This window comes from Seriola dumerili, unplaced genomic scaffold (assembly GCF_002260705.1).
Source record: "Seriola dumerili isolate Sdu_G_001 unplaced genomic scaffold, Sdu_1.0 BDQW01000105.1, whole genome shotgun sequence".
NCBI classification, from domain to species: Eukaryota; Metazoa; Chordata; class Actinopteri; order Carangiformes; family Carangidae; genus Seriola; species Seriola dumerili.
The window spans coordinates 4530871-4550307 of record NW_019174360.1 but is presented as its reverse complement, the minus strand read 5'-3'; the positions used below and the strand labels follow the sequence as shown (position 1 = coordinate 4550307).

At 42.0% G+C, this 19437-nt stretch overlaps 1 protein-coding gene across 2 annotated transcripts in view; it reads right to left on the bottom strand.

Moving 5' to 3' along the window:
• The window catches only part of app (amyloid beta precursor protein), a 31133-nt gene extending 11788 nt beyond the window's left edge, over window positions 1-19345 (bottom strand). For both annotated transcript variants that reach the window (XM_022746452.1, XM_022746453.1), the window contains exons 1-5: window positions 19156-19345; window positions 2852-3019; window positions 966-1095; window positions 548-660; window positions 230-420 (exon numbers count right to left, since the gene is read on the bottom strand). In XM_022746452.1, the coding sequence (XP_022602173.1) occupies window positions 230-420; window positions 548-660; window positions 966-1095; window positions 2852-3019; window positions 19156-19215 (662 nt within the window). In that variant the 5' untranslated portion in view covers window positions 19216-19345. The remainder of the gene's footprint in view (window positions 1-229; window positions 421-547; window positions 661-965; window positions 1096-2851; window positions 3020-19155) is intronic.
• Between the last annotated feature and the right edge of the window lie 92 nt (window positions 19346-19437).

Sequence of the window (19437 nt, the reverse complement as noted above, 5' to 3'; positions counted from 1 at the left end):
AGAAAGAGGGATGAGCAAGACAAGGAGGATGAATGAGAAGGAGGGAGGGGCAGAGACTCTAAATTACAACCAACCTGCAGTTTGCTTTTTTATCCTCAACGCAATGTTGAAAATGAAAGTGGCAGCAACTATGATCATCTGAGTGCTGATGTATTACTCTGCTGCTGCCTTGCCCTCATTTATCTGTGTGTGTGTGTGTGTGTGTGTGTGTGTGTGAGTGTGTGTGTACCTGTTGTCAGAGTAGTCAGTCTCTGCTCCACCCCACCAGACATCAGAATCATCAGCATCCTGTTCAGCACTGTCGGCGTCACGCTCCGCCTCAGCGGGACAGCACACAAACTCCACTCCTCGGAAACGGTCGATGCCGCACGGCAACAGCATCCCATAATCATGGAGATTCATGGTGCGGTCTCCACAGGACTACAGAAAGACAGTGAGGAGTAGACAGGAACGAGGAGAGGAGATCAGTATATATTTGTGCTAAACATTGCCATAGGGTGTGTGTGTGTGTGTGTGTGTGTGTGTGTGTGTGTGTGTGTGTACTCACCTCCTTGGCTACAGTGTGCCAGTGCAGGTGGCTCTCACACTGGTCCATGCGCTCCTGGTGCAGGAACTTGCACTTGTCAGGAACGAGCAGGGCGTCGCTCACAAACTCTCCCACTGCAGCAGAACCAATATCCAGATTTTTAATTCCCATGCGCACACACACACACACACACACACACACACACACAAAACAGGCAGCTTGAGCCCACCCTTCTGACTGACTGTAGACACATTTGAAGCACCACACTCCAACAGAGCATAGCTGACTCCTTGGTTGCTATGGTAACCCATAGAGTAACCTGAGCATCTCTTTTCCTCTCTTGCTTTTAATTCCTAAAAATGAAAACTACTTTCTAGAAATGTTTCCGCACAGGCACTGGAAACTGTGTGCGTCAGTAAAAAACACACATTGGACTCACCCAGGCAGCGGTAGGGCACAACGATGTGCATGTGACTGCGACACTGCTTGCGCCCCTTCTTGCACCAGTTCTGGATGCTGACTGGCTGGTTGGCCTCCACCACGTTGGTAATCTGGAGCTCTGGGTACACCTACACACACACACACACACACACACACACACACACACACACACACAGTATTGTATATTGTAACAGTGTCACAGCACAACAAAGGAGAAAGAGAGAAGAATAGGTTTTCCTCTTCGTGAACAGTGGTAGCCTCTGTCCATCACCTACAGCTCCAGGAAATCTTGCATTCACCCTCCCTGTGTCCTACACTGCTCATTTTTTAATACAGTACGTTTGCCCTGCAGCCTTCTCTTTTTTGCATTCTTTCCTTGTTCAACTTCCTCTGGTCCTCTAACTCTGAGGGCAGCTTTGCTCTTGCTTTGTTATTCTATTGAGAAATATGGGAAAACATTTAAGGAACCCTGGTTTTCTGAAACATTCTGATCCTTGCATTACTGCGGTGCTCATTGATGCCGTTTCTGCTTGGCAGGCTCCGCTGTGTTTACTTCTATGTTCCCCTCAGCCATGCATGACATCTGCCTCTGCACAAAATTCAATGTGTCATCTCTCTCCAAATACCCCTCCCCTCGCCCTTCTCCATGACACCTCCTCTTCTATTTTCTCTCCCTTCATGCCTCCCACCAGGCTGAGGAAAAAATAATAATTCCATAAACTTCTTGTTCCTACTTACATTTGCCAAATGGGAAACTGATTTGGTAAATATTTGCTTGTTATCGCTGGACTTGTTATTCGTGCGAACACAGGAGGGATGAACTTATCGTCTTTTGAGCCCCTCTGAAATGCCTTTCAGAGAAATCTTATTATGCATCTACAACAGTGAAGTTCACTGTGTTGTATTGCTGCGTCTGGTCTGGTTAGCTTTCACCTAATAATAACCTAACCCAGGCTTGTAAAGTAAAGTCACATGGACTTAAGCAGCTTGTTTACTGAGCAGAGTTTTGGCATCATGTCATCCTGCCAAATTGGGGATTTCGGTGAATAAAAACAAATCTGCTGCAGACTCTGCAACACAATCATGATGGAAATGACTGTGCTCTATATTCTTAAAACCCAACAAAAACAAATATCTCAGACTGGCCCCTAATAAACACAATCCTTTGTGCTTTGGGGTTGGTTCATACTATTCACATTTTCAGGAATCTTTGAATGAATGCATTTTTTGGTTCATACGTTTGAAAAATATTCTCACTTGCAAGTTCTCGAAAATGAAAAAATACAATCCAAATGAACTCCTCTAAAGTGTTTCCAATAAAGAAACTACTCTCCTGCCTGCTCAATCATTGTAAATTTCTCAGTGTCAGCTTAATGGCTAAATTGTCTGATCAAAAATCAAACTAAAATATCATGAGGTTAAAAATGTATCATCCAGGCTTACTGCTAACACAAAGCAAAATAAACACTGGGTAATAACATCTTAAGAAAGTGGCCAAATTAGAGACATTTTCAAGCCATGATGAATTATTATTAAAAAAAAAATGAAACCCCTTGAAATTTCACCTTCATATTATTATTGTTTTAAAATTATCCTGACATTCAATATCTATATTCCCCACCTTAACTTCACCCCTTCTGGCTGCTACGCTTTACTACAATACATACAATTAAGATTCACATCAGCTTTAAAGGTGGACTTTATCATCTTGTCGCCTCAGACTTAATTGATTCAGCAGAGGAAATAAATTGTTGTACATATAGAACCGAAGGTGAGCAGCTTCCACTATCCTACATACACACACACACACACACACACACACACACACACACACACACACACACACACACACACACACACACACACACACTCCCCAAATTTTACCTCCTGGCAGTACTCCAGGATGCCCTCCTTGGTGCCGATGCAGCTCTTGGTGCCTGAGGGGTCTGGCTCCCACTTGCCGCTCTGCACGTTGATGTGCATGTTGAGTTTACTGCAAAACATGGCCACCTGGGGCTCTGCCAACAGACCCATAGAAACATCTGTAGGCACCTAGAGGTGGGGACAGATGTGAAAGAAAGGGAGAAAAAGACAGAGAGATTTAATGAGACTTACCACTCATGTTAAACTCCTTGAGCACTTGCGCTGAAAAATGCAAGACGGATGCAATTAAATTTTATTACTTGGATAGAGGGGGGCCGGGAGAGGAGAGGAGATTAGTGTGTTCGATGAAATGAGGTGAGCTGGTTTAAGACGAGAGGAGCGGGAGAGGGCTGAGGGAGGGGGGGGGGGCGAGGGGTTCGCAAAAAGAGGGTAATTTTCCTTCCTCAATTTCATCATCACTTTGGGTTTGATTTCTGTGTCCTTATAATCAAACTCTTGCTCAGGCATACACAGTGCCTCTGTTCATGTTTTCCATTGGACTTTTTTCAAATGTGCAAAAAAAGATGGACATCAAAAATCAATAGCTTCAGAGGAATAAATTGCCTCAAACAACAGGCCTGGAGCAATCCACTGCACCCTCTGTTTTCTATGATGTTCATGCACAAGCACACACACCCACTCAACTGCCCTGTGCAACACCATTTATGGGAACAGTGTACATCTCTCTGCCCATAAAGGCTGTTTTCAAGTATTTTCCAGGGCAGTATAGTGTTTATATAACCCTCAGTTGATTTGTTTTTGCTTCATTTCTCTCTGTTAGTGCAGCACATTCTGAGCATAAGAGCAGGTTGGCTGGAGGCAAGGGGAGTGTGTGTGAGCAAAGGTGTGTCTGTGTGTGTGTGTGTGTGTGTGTATGTGTGTGTGAGACAGAGAGAGTCTGCCTTTGGCGTGAATGTATAAATTTTTGTGTTAATTTACGCTCCCGTGTGTTGATTTGCGTCTCTGCGTGTGTGTCTGCCTTCATAAGGAGGTTTTGTGCCGAGGCTCCCCGAGGAGAGGAGGTGCAGACAAACCACTGAATGTCTGCATTGTACTGGCAAATGAGCTAGAACAAAATGGGAGGGAATACGGCGGGGGAAAGAGAAGGAGATGGAGGGAGGGAGGAGAGGGACTGTTGCCATTGTGTGCTCCCTAATCTTGTTAATGGTTTTGAAGGCCCTGGCAGGCAAACAAATGCTGTTTTGTGAGATGGATAGCATATTTTTTCCTCCAGACTTGATTTTCTCCAAGCAGCCGGGGGCATAAAGTCCTCTTCCAATATGAGAATAGCTGGTGGGGGCAATCAATTTGGATTAAATTTGAAGTTGAAAACTCAAATGTTTGGATTGATTTAGCTGCCATGTATCTGGTGTTCCAGTGGAGAGATGGACTTTATCAGCTTGCATTATATTCCATTTATACACATTGGCTGCATTTACACTCTTGGCAGAAGAAGAAAACAGTACTCTCTGCAGCTGTTCCTTTTCTATTTACAGTTGACTGCACCCAGAGAGTCCAGACTAAGCAGAAGAGAAAAGCTTGCCAGTTACTCAAACATGAGGTGAATGTAATAAAATCAACACCTGTACAATGTAATGCCGTCTAATGTGCACCAGAAAGTCAACATTTGTAAAGCTTGTAATGATCAGTTTGAGGCTGTGGAGGGGATTTTTGTTAAGTGCTGTTGCTTTACTGCTTAGCACTAGATTTTAAAGTGCAGCTCTACAGGTGAATGGATAGGGGCTGGTGGAGCTTGTGACTGGTGCAAAATATTAAGAAGATCCACAAACACTGAATTTATTGCGGCACTACTGTGTTGCTTTAAGGGCAGGTGTGATACTGTCCCAAATCAGACTCAGGCCATTAACTAGACAAATAAACATCAGGCTGGATTATGGGTAATAACTTCGTAACTATATTAATGTGGTATCTCTAAATATAAACAAAGTGCTTACAGTAAAATAAGGTCAAAGTCTTTACCTGACAATAAAGACAAACAGGGCAGAGCCAGTGATGTGATTGGCTGTCCTCTCATTCTGACCAAAGCAAAAGCCATTAATTGACAAATACTTTGTCACAAAAAATGACGTTGTTAAATAAAAAGTTAAGAAAAATAACAATTTGAAATTAAAATTAATTACTTTTACATTTACTAAATGCTCTTACTGTGAAAAGATGCAAGATGAACGAACAATTTACAGCAATATTGAACTGAGTTTAGAAAAGATTATTTCACTATTTATATTATTATTTCTTAATATCTTATTTATTCATTTAATATTGAAACTTTGAGGACTAGAAAATATTCACCCTATTCTATTCTATTGCTGTCAGTTAGCATTTCCTGCTAACTATGGACATCAGGGATGTTATCACTAAATTCCAAAAATATTTGGACTCATCTTCATATTTAGTGTGACAGATTGAGTGACATCTCTGGTTGCGGACGTGCACCTTACACAGCCTGTGAAGTCATAACTTGCCAGATGATAGATCACTCGCTCAGTATTAGGACAGGTTTATTGGTTCATTGGAACTATGACAAAGTTTATACTGCACTTTCCTAGCAATGTAATTAGATCTGTTAATGGTTGATTTTTGTCATATTCTCATGAGATATTCTGATTTATCTACTATAGGCAAACATTTGATTTGTCACATCACTTCCACTGAATTACACATTAAGTGTCAAAAATGTGTAGTAACTAATTCTTGGAGGTTCAGCCATACACTGCAGTCAAATGAAGGTAAAAAGCACGCACGCACGCACGCACGCGCGCGCACACACACACACACACACACACACACACACACACACACTCACACACACACAGATCTCAGGTTTCACTTCCATGGGTCAAATATGCATTTACAAAGTTCACACTCCTCACAGGTCAACGTGACGAGCCGCAAGCTGTAGTAGCACGGAAATCAGTAAATCCCCCACGCACAGACTTGTGTGCACACGCACACACACACATATACACACACACACACACACACACACACACACACACACACACACACACACACACACACACACACACACACACACACACACACACATACACACACACATTAGGGTGTAAAATCCTCCCGCCCCCAGCCCTCCTCAGCTCCAGCACATGGCAACGTAACACTGGTGGTCGTCAGTCTTGACACAGAGCCATCTGCACCATGTGGGGTTATTTAGGGGTCTCTGTCGCTCGATTCCCACACGACCATCTGTGAGTGAGGAGCGCTAACGGGCATAGATCAAATCCCATCCTACTCATTAATAGTAAAACCCAAGGCAAACTGAGAGCAGAAAGTTTTTTAAATAATCTTTAAGAAGTCATTTGCATGGGTGCTATCTTTTAATTAACTCACTTTCTGGGTGCCCAGTTTCACTCTGACCTTATCAGCCCAGCCTCTGGCCTCTCCCTGTCGCTTATTGAAAAAGATAAACCAACTTCCTCTCTGCTTGGGGCATAGGTAGGCAAATCCGTGCCAACTGCTCGATGACATTCAAATTCTTTGTGTCATCCTCTTTTGGCTGGCAAATCATATCCTAGCCAATCGCACTCTCCTCTCCCTTCCTGCCTTTTACTGTCTCCACTGCTATCTCTTCACCGCTCTGTCTTCTACTCAAGGAGGAACAGGAGGAGGAAGATGATGATGAGGAGGAGGAGGAGGAGGAGGGGGAGAGTAGCCAAGCCTTTGCTGCAAGCTTATAAATCTGAGTCCCAGGATGATGGCAAAGGCAGGAGCGGGAGGAGAAAGTGAGAGAAAGAACAATAACCACAATGGTGAGAGGCAGGGAGAGATTGGAAAACAGATGAATTGGACAATAAGCCTTCGGGGTTCGAGCAGAAGGTCAAGCGCTTTGTAAAACAGCAGGGATGTCGGGCTGGAGGGCCAGAGACAGAGAGGGCTGCTGAAGGAAATCAGGGAAGGCTTAATAGAGAAAAGATGGGAAATTCAGGTTTCAGAGAGATGTAGTTTAGAGAGAAAGGATGTCTGCTTCTTCTGTCAGCAAAGTTCAACAGCGGTTACAGGACAATTCTGAAAAGATCCTCCAGGCAAACATCACTGATTGTACTGTGGGCAGAAATTATCTTTACACTTCCCTTCCACATCTTCAAACAACTGGAGAAATAACAGTTTGCATACAATTTGCATTTTGCAAATCCCCCCAAAAATAAAAGATAAGAGTAGAAGGGTTGTTTTCTTTTTTTGGATTCTTCTGGCTCCAGTAACAATGCTGGGAAGCTGGGATCTTCTCTAAGCAAGCAACAGATGGACTAAAAAAAAAAGGCAGACTGACAAATGGAAACACACCAGCGGCAACGTGTCAGACAAATGTATATTATAGAAGGAGAAACCAGGCTTCCCTTCTCTCTCTCTCTCTCTCTCTCTCTGTCTGTCTGTCTTTATCCTATCTCAGCCCTGGATCACTGTCCTGCCAGTCTGCCAGCCGGTCATCCTGCAGGGGAGGGAGCAGTAATCTGGGCACTGAGGATTAGGACGGCAGCCTGGTCAGGAGAAATATCCCTCTTTGCTCTCAATCTGGCATGATAGCCATCACCGTAACGACAGGGACTAAGCCAGGGGAATGGAGGCTGATGCTGTATGAGAGTGACCCCGAGAAGTTAGTACAATTAAAGTCGGCAGACACGCTGGTCGCATATTGCTTGGCATGCTTCTTCTGCCAACAGAAAATTACAAGTGATGTAACTGAAGCAGTCATCAAAATGTCCTCAAAGCTGCAGTTTAGGAAGCTAGCGAAGTCATAATAAATTAAGTGAATTGTACCCGGGTAATGTTGTTTCTGTGCTATTTGCAGAAAGAGTCAGTCGCAGAAATAAAATACAGACTTAAGCTACTGAGCCTGCTGACCCATATAGGGCCACAAAATTAAGTTGCACATAGCCCATGTCCAAGTTGTTAAAGCTTGACATGCAATGCTGGTTTATAAACCATAAAACGCATTCAACATCGCCATAATAATTTCAGGATGAGATGGAGTCTGTTTTACCCTGAGGGAGGAACATAAAAGACAGAAAAGCACTATAGACACAAACAGACAAACCAACAATCTAATAATGTAATACAATAAAATACAAGTTTGGAGTAGTAAAGCGATTAAAGTGAGATTATTTGCTACTGCAATTTGATAAAGTGGTTTGCTACACCAAGGAGGTTTATGGTGAGGATGACGATCTCACTGCAGCAGCGACAAAATCACTCACACACACACACACACACACACACACACACACACACACACACACACAGCTATTCGAATCACACTTCCCATCTCAGACAGGTGACCTATTTCCACAGCTGGAAACCATGACCCAAATCACATCCAGGCAAACTTGAGACACAAGCAGCGTGATCACTGCTTCATCACCATGTGTCTGACTGTCATATGCTCTGACATGAAGGATCACGCCGACAACTTAAGTCAGATTTTTGTACTTCTAAACATTATTTGTCAGGTGCACTCACTTGTGGCTTAATTTAAAATAAAGTGGGTTAGAGCTGGAATGGTTAGGGCAGTAATGGATTAGTGGATCAACAGTTAAATTAATCTGCAAATATTATGACAATGGATTTGTCATTAGTCATTTTGGAGCAAAAATGCCAAACATTCCTAAGTTCCAGCTTCTGAACTGTGAAGATTCGTGTTTCTTTGCTGTATGTGACAGCAATCTGTTATTTCAGCATTTTTAAATATACTTCTGACATTTTATAGACAGAATGATTAATTATAATATCACTTAATAGAGGAAAAAAATACACCGATAAATCAAAAATGAGAATAATCATAAATTCTAGCCCTTTGTTGTAGCAAAGTTCCCACACTTCAAAAATTATCTTAGAGTACGACATTATCATGAATGATAGGAATAAAACCCAAGTAGTAAAAAAAAAAAAAAAAAAAATCTGAATCTCTTGTCCCTTTTAACTATCTCGACTTCAGCAGAAAACACAAATTAGGCGCAAACTCCACTATCTGCCACTCGGCTCTCAGAGGAGCGAACATTCTCATCAATCTGTGCAGCTGCACAGCACTTTACATGCGGGACTTTCAAAGACATAACTCTTCTTCCCCTTTATGTAAATTGCCTAGCCATTCCCATCTCAAAGTCATTGTGTAAAGGGACTTGTACTGATATGTGTGAGCGAACCCGCTCATGGCTGCTGCTTTCAGAGATGTGATCAGCAGCAATAAAGAGCAGGGGAAAAAAAGGAAAAGGGTTTATTACCCATTACATTTAAATGAGGGGTTATCAGAAAAAGAAATATTGCATCACATGCATACAAACTGCAATAAATCCATTCTTAAACACACACACACACACACACATAAACAATCTTTGAAGTGTCCCCTTGGGCGCTGGTCCTGTGGTGCTATTAATTGTACAGTCTTATCTGAGTTGCCCAGGCCTGCCATGGGGAGTTGGGTGAAGGTGGTGTAGGGGTGGGATAAGGAGGGAGGGTGTCTTAGATCAGCTCTCATCCCAGGGGGAGGCTCCCTGGAGAGCAAGATGTGTTGCAGGAGCTCTATATACACACACACACACACACACACACACACACACACACACACACTCTCTCTCTCTCTCTCTCTCTCTCTCGCACACATCTTTTACAGGCATCTTTGGCTATGTCCAAGCCAGTAGCAAACAAGACAAGGCTTTATTCTCCCCAACTGGTAAGTGTTAGCGATGGTTAACAACGGCTCTCATACACATTCACTACGTAGACGAGAAAGATGAGTCATCACCTGCAAGTGCAGCGTAACCCAATGCAAATAAAGACTTTATTGTCATTTATGAGTGGGATAATGTGTTATACGATACAGTAAACTTATATTGAGTTCCTTGGAGTCATTAATCAAACAATTGTGGTGGAAACGAGCGGAAGTGCAACGGTCCGTGGGTTGTTTACAAGATGCATCACTGTGGGAATTTCGTTTGCTTAGCTGGGGAGGATATGTGACGGCTGTATTGGATAAGACTGGAGAGGTGACAGAGGCGCTCAACGATCTCGCACACAGCAGTGCACATGGCACGTGCATGCCCATACGCATGCACTGTATAATCACCTTGGCAGGCAGGCCCTGCTGTTACTTAAAACCCTCAGATCATCTTTGACTAGACTTAAAGGTGTGCGTGCAACAACATCCCACTCTGGTGTGTGTGTGTGTGTGTGTGTGTGTGTGTGTGTGTGTGTGTGTGTAATGCTATCTGCACTTGATGTTTGGGAAGCAGAACTAGTGGGTAATGTGTTTAACTGATTACAGGGCAGCCAGACCCTCTTCCTTTCCCTTCACACTCCATGTCAGCCAAAACTTCAATTACAGACCAGATGTAAAAAAAGAAAAAGAGAAAAAAACCTCTGGCCCCTTACAGAAAGAATAAAAATGGCTGTTGGGTGGGAATGATTGCCTGGCTCAATAGCTTAAACTGGAGTAAAGTGAGCTGAATCAGGTTATAAAACTAAAGCACCTCGAGAAACGCGGACTCCATCGAATCATGTTCATTCAGGCATTTCTTAAAATCAATAGATCTAAGTCAGTCTGGGATAAATATTGATTTCCTAACTTTTTTGGGCTTAAAAGGTCAAACTGACACAAAATCTGCCACACCAATTTGGTGCATTCTGTCTTGTCCTCCTTTTTTTTGTTAACTCACAGCTTATCCCAGCAGTCCTCATCATCAGAAACTGACTCTGTGAGGAGAATATAAGTTTGTTTGAAGAATTATCTTCATTCATATTCAATGCGATTAAGCTTTTCTTTCGGGGGTTCCTCGGGAATTAGCATCTCAGACAAATCTGTTTAAAATCTGATTAGAAGTGTGTAAGAGAAATTGTTCTGACTTCTGCCCATTTAATTTGTCTAGACTTGATGGAGGGACTCTTGGTTTCCTTAGTAATTATCACCATGGAAACGGAGTCTGCTCTCAGCCTCTCGGGACCTGCTTGTTATAACCTCCCTCTGTCATCGCTGTGGCAACCTGAGGTAACATCATTATCCAAGTCACCCAGGAATAGGAATTTCATCATCAGGTTAGTTTGCTTTCGTCAGGACGTGTGTGTGTGTGTGTGTGTGTGTGTGTGTGTGTGTGTGTGTGTGTGTGTGTAACCTGCACGTAGCTGGGTGTGCATGCAGGTGTTTTTGTGTGCCTAACATGTAAACATGAATCCAGGGCAATGGGCGGGTCATTCAGTACCGGCATGTTAAACTAGCTCTGACCTCACTGGTAAGCAGATGGGAATCACGCTGCAGTGGACCGCCAGCATACACAGATGGAGCTGTGATCACCCGTGCACACACACACACACACACACACACACACACACGGACTGAAGATACACTCAGTGATCACACCACAAACTACTCAGATACAAAATTATGCAAATCTGTTAACGATCTCACCCAAAAAATTATGTTAATAAGGGTTGTTTTTTGCCTAAAATGAAAGATGCATCAATATCTCCACATGGTTCTGATGTAAAACAACTCTCATGATTCAGTTATTGTAATCAGGCACTTCCTTTTCTTTTGTTGTAAGGTTTATCTATGTGGAGAAAAAAAAACATCTTCATGCAATGAATGTCTGAGATAAAATAGTATTCAGTCATTTTTCAGTCACCGTTTCTAAATTTCCAGACTTGACTTTGTACACATCCAAATATTCCATTAAAGCCCCAGTATTATCCTTTCTGCATCATTCTGTGTCATCTTTCCTCAACGGGCCATGTCACAAAAACAAGAAGCCAACAACACTCAGCACTGCTAGCGCCTTCTTTGGTGACAGGCTGGCTGGATGCATGCGTATCAACACGAGACATCAGTTTCAGCATCTGTAGCAACAGCATCCTCCTCACCCAGCAGGATTTGATCAAAACATGTCTTTCATAATTTGTCATCTGCATCAGACACATGCTGCAAAAGCATAAAATACACAACGTGCATTTTTGTGTGTTCACTGGCATTAACTGCAGGGCAGGCTAAATGAATCTAAGTGCTACAATTTCCTTCCATTCTAAACAAAGCCACATTTCATTCACACCCTGCTGAAACTAAGCATGTGCAAACGAGAAGTGTAATAACCCTGTTTACAACTAAAAAGAAAATCATTTTATGGGTGATTGAGAGCTGACGTCATCCTTCATCAGTGTTGTTAGAGTCATTTGTGAATCAGGGCCCTGGGGCTGATGGGTGTGTATCTGGAATCATCATTAGTGATTACGAGCACCACCTCCACACATGCCCGGCAGGTAAACAGTCAGTATTTCCTGAAGGAAAACAATCACCAGTGGAAATTTACTATCTCGAAAGGATCCTGTTTTCCTGCTAAAACTTTAATTTAATTATACGTTAAATGTCTTAACTTATACGAATATATATTGGATAATTATGATTAATATCAGCCTAACAAGATGATAAATTTCTATTTCACAAACAGAAATTTAAGTGACTTGGAGTTTCCCACAAAGCAAAGCAAAGCGTCACTTCAAACATAAGGGCTTTCCTACACTTGGCTAGATCTGCATCACTTCTGTTGAACAAACGCAGGAAGTCTGCTTCTACCATGGAGACCAAACAGGAAACAGGTCCAGATATAGCAGAGTACAGTTAAGAACATCCATCCACTATCTGGAGAAACTCTCCATCTCTCGTTGCTGTCATTTGCAACCACCACCATCACCACACTTCCAGCCACACACACACACACATACACATACACACATACTAACAGAATTTGGCATTTTAAACAAGTGTTGCAATTTCACACTTGGACTCCAAGAGAGCTTGTCATCTACAACTGATGGTGTGTCGCCTGACTCTAAGGGGTACTAGTTTCACATACCCTCTGAACTGTGAATCTCAAGCCGAGGGCATGCCGCACATCAGTAACATACTCTGTGGATGACACAGCCTTTCAGGAAAAAAAAAAAAAGGAAGAGTGAGAAACTATTCCGGTGGAAAATGGTATAAAAATGGAGAGAGGGAGAAATGAGTGAGAAGAACGACAGAAATAACACACAGTGACCTAATTATAGTGCAAGTACCAGGCACCTAGGGAAGACTCTACTGCTATGGCAACCCTGAACACCCAGGACAGTGAGTGGAGACATGATAAGAGCAATGTGAGAGGATGAGGGGATAAGATCACTTCTGTGAGTCGAGAAGTATGACCTCAGAAAACAAGGACCCTCGTGGGTATTTTTGTGTTGACAGAGGCGGGGAAACTAAAGAGCTTCATCATTAAGAAGAAACTTTCCCAGAAAGATTCCCCATCTTTAAAATAATGAGTCAGCAACCTCTGCACAAATCAAAGATGTACTGAGGCAAAGTGGTTTCTTAATACACATGCATTTTATGGATGTGTGCTAATGGAAAAAAATAAAAAATACGAGTGCTGAAAGGTTGAAAATATGAGAATGATGGAAACTAGAGGAGGAAAAATGAGCACAGAGATTCGAGCTCCACTGTGGTTCCACAAAGTATTTCTGTGGTTCATTTGGAAGACTTGTGTTTGTGAACAGCTTATATTTGGATTAGTCACATTAAACTGTGGAGATGAGATACATTTTTAAATCATATACATATTACATTTTCTTTTAACTTTAAATTCAGTTCATAGACCAAGAGCTGAGTGAATATTTAATCCAATAACAGTCAATAACAATATAATTTTTTATACTGTGGGTGTGATAGATAGATACTATAGGACTTTTAATTTGTAAATCCTATCCAGATACATCCATTTTTTTTATTCTATTTTACCTTTTTTATGGACAACCAATAGGCCGACAGGAAACATTGGTTAATGGTCTTCATGCAAATTGCATCTTAGCCACTGATCCACCAGGACAATCACAGAGATGCATTTTCTAACCCACTTTACTGCATGTTTTTTTTAGGGTCCAAGTACCAAATTCACCTAAGTATCTCTAGACTGAGTCTGTGGAGCCACTTCGTATCAGTCTTTACTGCACAGGACAGAGAATAAATGTCAAAACTCCCTGGGACTAAAGTAGGGGCTGGACTTCTGCTCAGCTCACCTCTTTTTGATTGGAGCTTAGAAGTGTGCTGGTGTTTCTTTGGTCCATTACACAATCCAACAGAGAGGACACAAGGTTACACCGTTACGTGCCGGGCGGGTCTGAGTCACGACGTGTGAAGACTAACTGAACATCAGTTAGTCACACGGGCGTGAATCTACACATACACACAAGAATTTAATAACTTGGCCTCGGTCAGATTATCACACTATTGATTATATTTTAATAGGTCATTCACACGCACACACCAAACATATCTACAGGACATGTACAACACACGATGCCAACAGCACTTATAATGGAGGTGTGGCTATAAAAGCACTGCAGCATTGATGCCTTGACAAGCGATAGCAGGAAGATGCTTCCAGATGGAGGCTTTGTGCAGCTTCCTCACTGATGTAGTGAAAGCTGGATGCACCCGGTGCTGCCGCTGCTGCTGCTGAGTAATTGCACAGGTCAGGGCAACTGGTTTCTCGGCTTATTATTCAGATTGTGTATCAACAGCTGCTTACTCAGCAGTGGTGAAATGAAGAGTGTGTCTTCATGGCGCACTGCTGATATTTACAGAGGGAAATAACAGTTCAATGGTGATGAATGGTGCTGCCTGGTGGGAGAGTCGAGAAGTGGGAGGGGGAATGTTGTGTTCCCTGAAGGATACGAAGTAATAAAGCTAGCGCTGCGTACATGTTTGAACTATTAGAGCTAATTATGAGAGGAAGAGGTGAACAAGATGAAGAGGAGGCTTTTCAAAAGGACCTGCAACGCCACATTATTATAATCTACATTGTCTTGGCAATGAAGCCACATTAATGCAACCAGACTATAACATAACTCAACAGACACCCATTTAAAGGTTTTCTCTTTGCAACTTGGCGATATCTGTCTGACACTGGTAAGCTCTTCATGACAGTCAGTCAGTAGGGTTCCTGACCTGATCCTGATCCCAATACTGGTCATCGATACTTGTCAAAGCAGTGTCTGATGCACCTCCTCATTGACCAGCATGTCAGACTTTAGTCTGTGCTGCTTGCACTTGAGTATTAAACATCTATAAGCAACAGCTCCATTCAGACCTTCACTCTGAATCTGAATCTTCTCCTCAGTCGACAGAAGAGGAACCTCAGGTTTATTCTGATGCTATTAGATGCTTATTGGATCTAAGCAAACCTTCTGGTATTTATTCACAGTGTTTCATTGAGAGGCCAGGTTGCACTGCACAAAGCCGGCCTTTGAGCTACGCACTGGTCTGTTACCGCTGAAATCAGCCTGACCTGATTCCTACCATACTTTGAAAAGAGGGGATGCTACATGTCAGTAGGAAAACATGAACGCACACAGACGACTCAGGACTGTGAGAATGACGATAACAGAGACAAAAAAGAAAGTTAAGATGCAAAGACGAGGCAAGGTGAAACTGCTCTCAGATTTGATGAACAGCTGATTGACATCACCACTGGGGAAACCTATGTGTTATCTAGGGTGTCAGAAGAGAAGCAATGGAAAGGCAGCTCCAAAAGACAGCAAGCACATCAGCGTCCTACCATTTCCAGGCACCATGACAATAGAGACAACAGTATCAAAAGGTCAGGAATTCTTTTCTCCAGGACAGACAGAGGGGGATGCAGGGGGAACATTAATTGGGAGCGCTGCGGTGTCATTGTTGTTGACACAACCAAGATGGACAATGTGTGCTGTTTGAACAAGGAAATTTTATAGCCAACTCTTTGCACCACTGGTTGGACATGAAAGATTAAAAACAGAAAATCAGAGCGAGACAATAAAACAGGGAGCGCTGGAAAGAGAGATGAGGACAATATTCACTGTTTACCAAGAGGAGGCCAAATACAGTTGATGTGACTAGGGCTCCAATTATTTTCATTATCAATTAATGTAACAATTTAATTAGGTAATCGTTTTGTCTATAAAAAGAGACATCTTAAAATATCTTATCTTGTCCAACCAATGGTTCAAAATCCAAAGTTATGTTATGCGTGTGCACATCATGTACTAAGAAAGCCAGAAAATATTCTCATTTGAGAACCCAGAGCCGCTGAACTTCTGTCTTCTTCTGCTTAAAAAGATTACCTAGATGTGATATTACAAGATGGATGAATTATTCACTGATGTTAGCCTCAGCTGACCTGCAAACAGCACAGCCATAAGACATACTGAATTTTGATGAAGAGGTTTCTCAACTGCAAACAGTCTCACACCACTTTTGTTGTTGCTTTTCTACCTACAAGTACTGCGGGAGTCCTGGGTTAAGCACAGAGTTCAGTCTCTGGGGGTTGTCGGATGCCATTCTGTAAAATTACAAACTGGAGGAGAAGTACAGGTGAGGCAGGTGAAAGTGGATACAATAAAAAGCAAAGTAAGAAAGTGGAAAGCAAGAGGAGATATATTAGTGTCGGAGGATTTCTCCTTCAGCGGATTGAAACTGCAGCGTGAGCAGCAGAGAAGGTGCCAGAGAGAGAAACGCTGGCAGTGCCAACAGGCATAATGGCATTAAGACTCACTAATAAGGGGAGAGGGCTAGTCCGCCCCAGGCTGAAAGACTGCAGTATGCACACAAACAGACTGCCTGCACCCATCCAAGAGCCATTTCCCAAGGATTTACAAATACACAAAGGCTGGCATCCAACTCCCACGCTCCACACCACAGCCTGCGTGTATAGGGCGGGCCCATCAGGAAAAAACAGCTTCCTAGAGCTGTGTGTTTGGAAGTGTGTGTTTGTATGGGGCAGTAATGAACACTATTAACAAGCCCTAACAAGATCAAAAACTTGCAACATCTCATTTTCAAGTCTGATTTAATCTTACTGATATTATTCCTCAAATTTTAAGCTTTTTCTTCTTTCTTCTGTCTTCTATCGCATTTCATCACTTCTGCCTTTGATGTTGATAATGTAAATACATGGCTCAAAGGGTAAAGATTGTCTTAAGCAATGTAAGCAATGGATTACGAACAAAGCAGATGCTTTGCTTGATGTGGAGCCCAAACTATTCATTCCAACTGCACTGATTATAGACTACGTGCAGGAAATCAAGAAGGTCAGCTGCCACATCTCACCTGATTCATCTCAAGGAAACAGATTCAAAAATGTCCAAGACAGCAAAACAATGAGGCCTGAAAGGAGTATAACAGCCATTGTCTGGCAATATTGATCTATCTCAATAACACCTTTATTGTGTTTTAAAGCTATAATTGCTCCAATTGGAGATCCAAACGCTGCAGCTGCTCCTCAGCCACAATTGCAGGTCCCATGTGAAACAATGTGGCTACTGGTGGTCATAGGAATGTGTAATTTATCTCCCAACATGGCCACACTGTAAATAATATCCACCCTAAGTAAAGTCACATCAGTAGCATGACCTATTACAATGGTACAATCAGTCATTAAAAGAAGTGAAAAAAAGACTTCCCATTTGGGGAAATCCCCTTGAGTCAAACGTTGCTTCACTTGTTTGGGGAATTTTCTTAACACACATTGTAGTACCCTGCCTTACAAAAAAAGGGAAGTAAAGCTTTACTGGTCCACAGTATGGAAATCATTACACAAATGAGAATGATGATGTGACATTATAACACGTCTATGTGCTGTAAATGGCTGATTTTGATTTAAAAAAAATTGCACATTTTCGTGACATATTACTACAATATCAAGAAAAGGATATGTTAAAAACAGATATTTTTTGCAGTGTATATGCTATTCACAAAGCGATATTCTTGGTGAAGACGCTTGAAAAATGGATGAGCAGTGATTATGTGAAACTAGGTCCACTGTAAAGGCAATATTAAGAATATCACATATTTACAATGTGTCTACTATTACACAAAGCTGCACAATAGATACAAAACGAGTGTGAATAAGCAGCAATGATGATCAAAGCTCCTGTTGGCTTCCCAGTTTCCCGACCCTCGATAAATGCTGCAGTGCACCGCCGCCATCTTACTTCTCTATTCTCTACCATCTGACTGAAATATGTGGGAGAGCGTTAATAATGTTAGTTTTCCATGGATAGGGTCATTTTCACGGGTTCATTTATTTTGTTTAAACCAGAATCAGGCGTCAAGTACTCATTACGAGACAACAAGACGCTTTATTGACTTATTATCATTCCCAAAACACGCCCACTCCCTTAATATTAGCCCTCGGGATATGGAAAATGAAACAATACGCTTGTCATTTAGTTACTGTAATGACTTTAACCAGATTAAATTGCCCTTAATGACCAGTAAATAACCTTTTCATAACAGCAACATCCAGTAACATTGCGCAGTATTACTGAGGGTGAATAATTTGTTGACAAACCCAACTTGTGTAACATTTTAAATCAGAGAAAAGCAAGTTGCTTCTCGTTTTGACAAAAGAAAAAGGACAAATTGTGGGTGCAGTTTTAAATCAGGGGTGTCGGACATTCTCTCTATTGTCACATAGTCTCAATAAATCAGTTACCATCGGCTTAAAGGGAGACTTAGCCCGAGAAAAGACATTACGGAGTGCCTCGAAACGGGGGTATTTAAATTAAATACGTGTTATTTATCAACGTTTCGTGCTTCTGGGGAAATAACTACGAATAAAACAATGGCAAATGCTAACAAAATATCTCACTGGTTTCAAAATATTGTGAAAAACAGTGCGTATTATCTGGTTTATAAACAGTATATTATAAAGTGTTAACAATCACTGCCAAGCTAGCTAGGTTTTTCAACGACACTTCCGGTTAAAACCTTAATCATAAAACGACAGGCAAACAAATTGCAGTTTTTTTAATTCATGTACACTTGATGTAAGTGTCAGATGTACCAACCTGAACATTACGAGGGGTTTATATTTTCATGAAAATTATATTTTTGTTTTTACATAAGTAATTTTCGCATCGTTACCATAACTAATTTAACTGACAATGGCTATATTGTAAATGGCACAAGCAACAGTAGATAGATACGTTAAATGTCGTATAGTCATTGTTTATTTATTGTTTTATACAATTTAGTTACTTCATTTGATAAAATTTAAATTGCCTGGTTATGAATTATCTCCTTGCTCACCCCCTCAAACGTATTGTAAGCTTTAATTCTGAAGGTACAAGTGCTCCTCTTCCGGTTTTGTTGTGGCTACCTTGACTCTGCTGACTGCAACAATATGGTGGAAAATACTACAAATTCTCTCACAAAAAAACGGTATTTTTCTTACCTCGGCAGTCAGAGCCGAAGCCGCTACCGCCAGCAGCAGTAAAGCCACTCGGTCCCCCATGTCGTTTCGCTGACACGACGCTCCTACAAGCAGCGTTTCACCGAGCAGTTTAACGTTTGCGTCGGGTGAGAAACCGAGTGTGTTCAGCAGCGCCGGTGACTCCCGTTGTCTGATGGTGAGTGATACCGAGGCTGCACAGCTGCTCAGCCCCAGGATCACCTGACCACAGCGGAGTGGGATTAACACACACACACACACACACACACACACACACACACACAC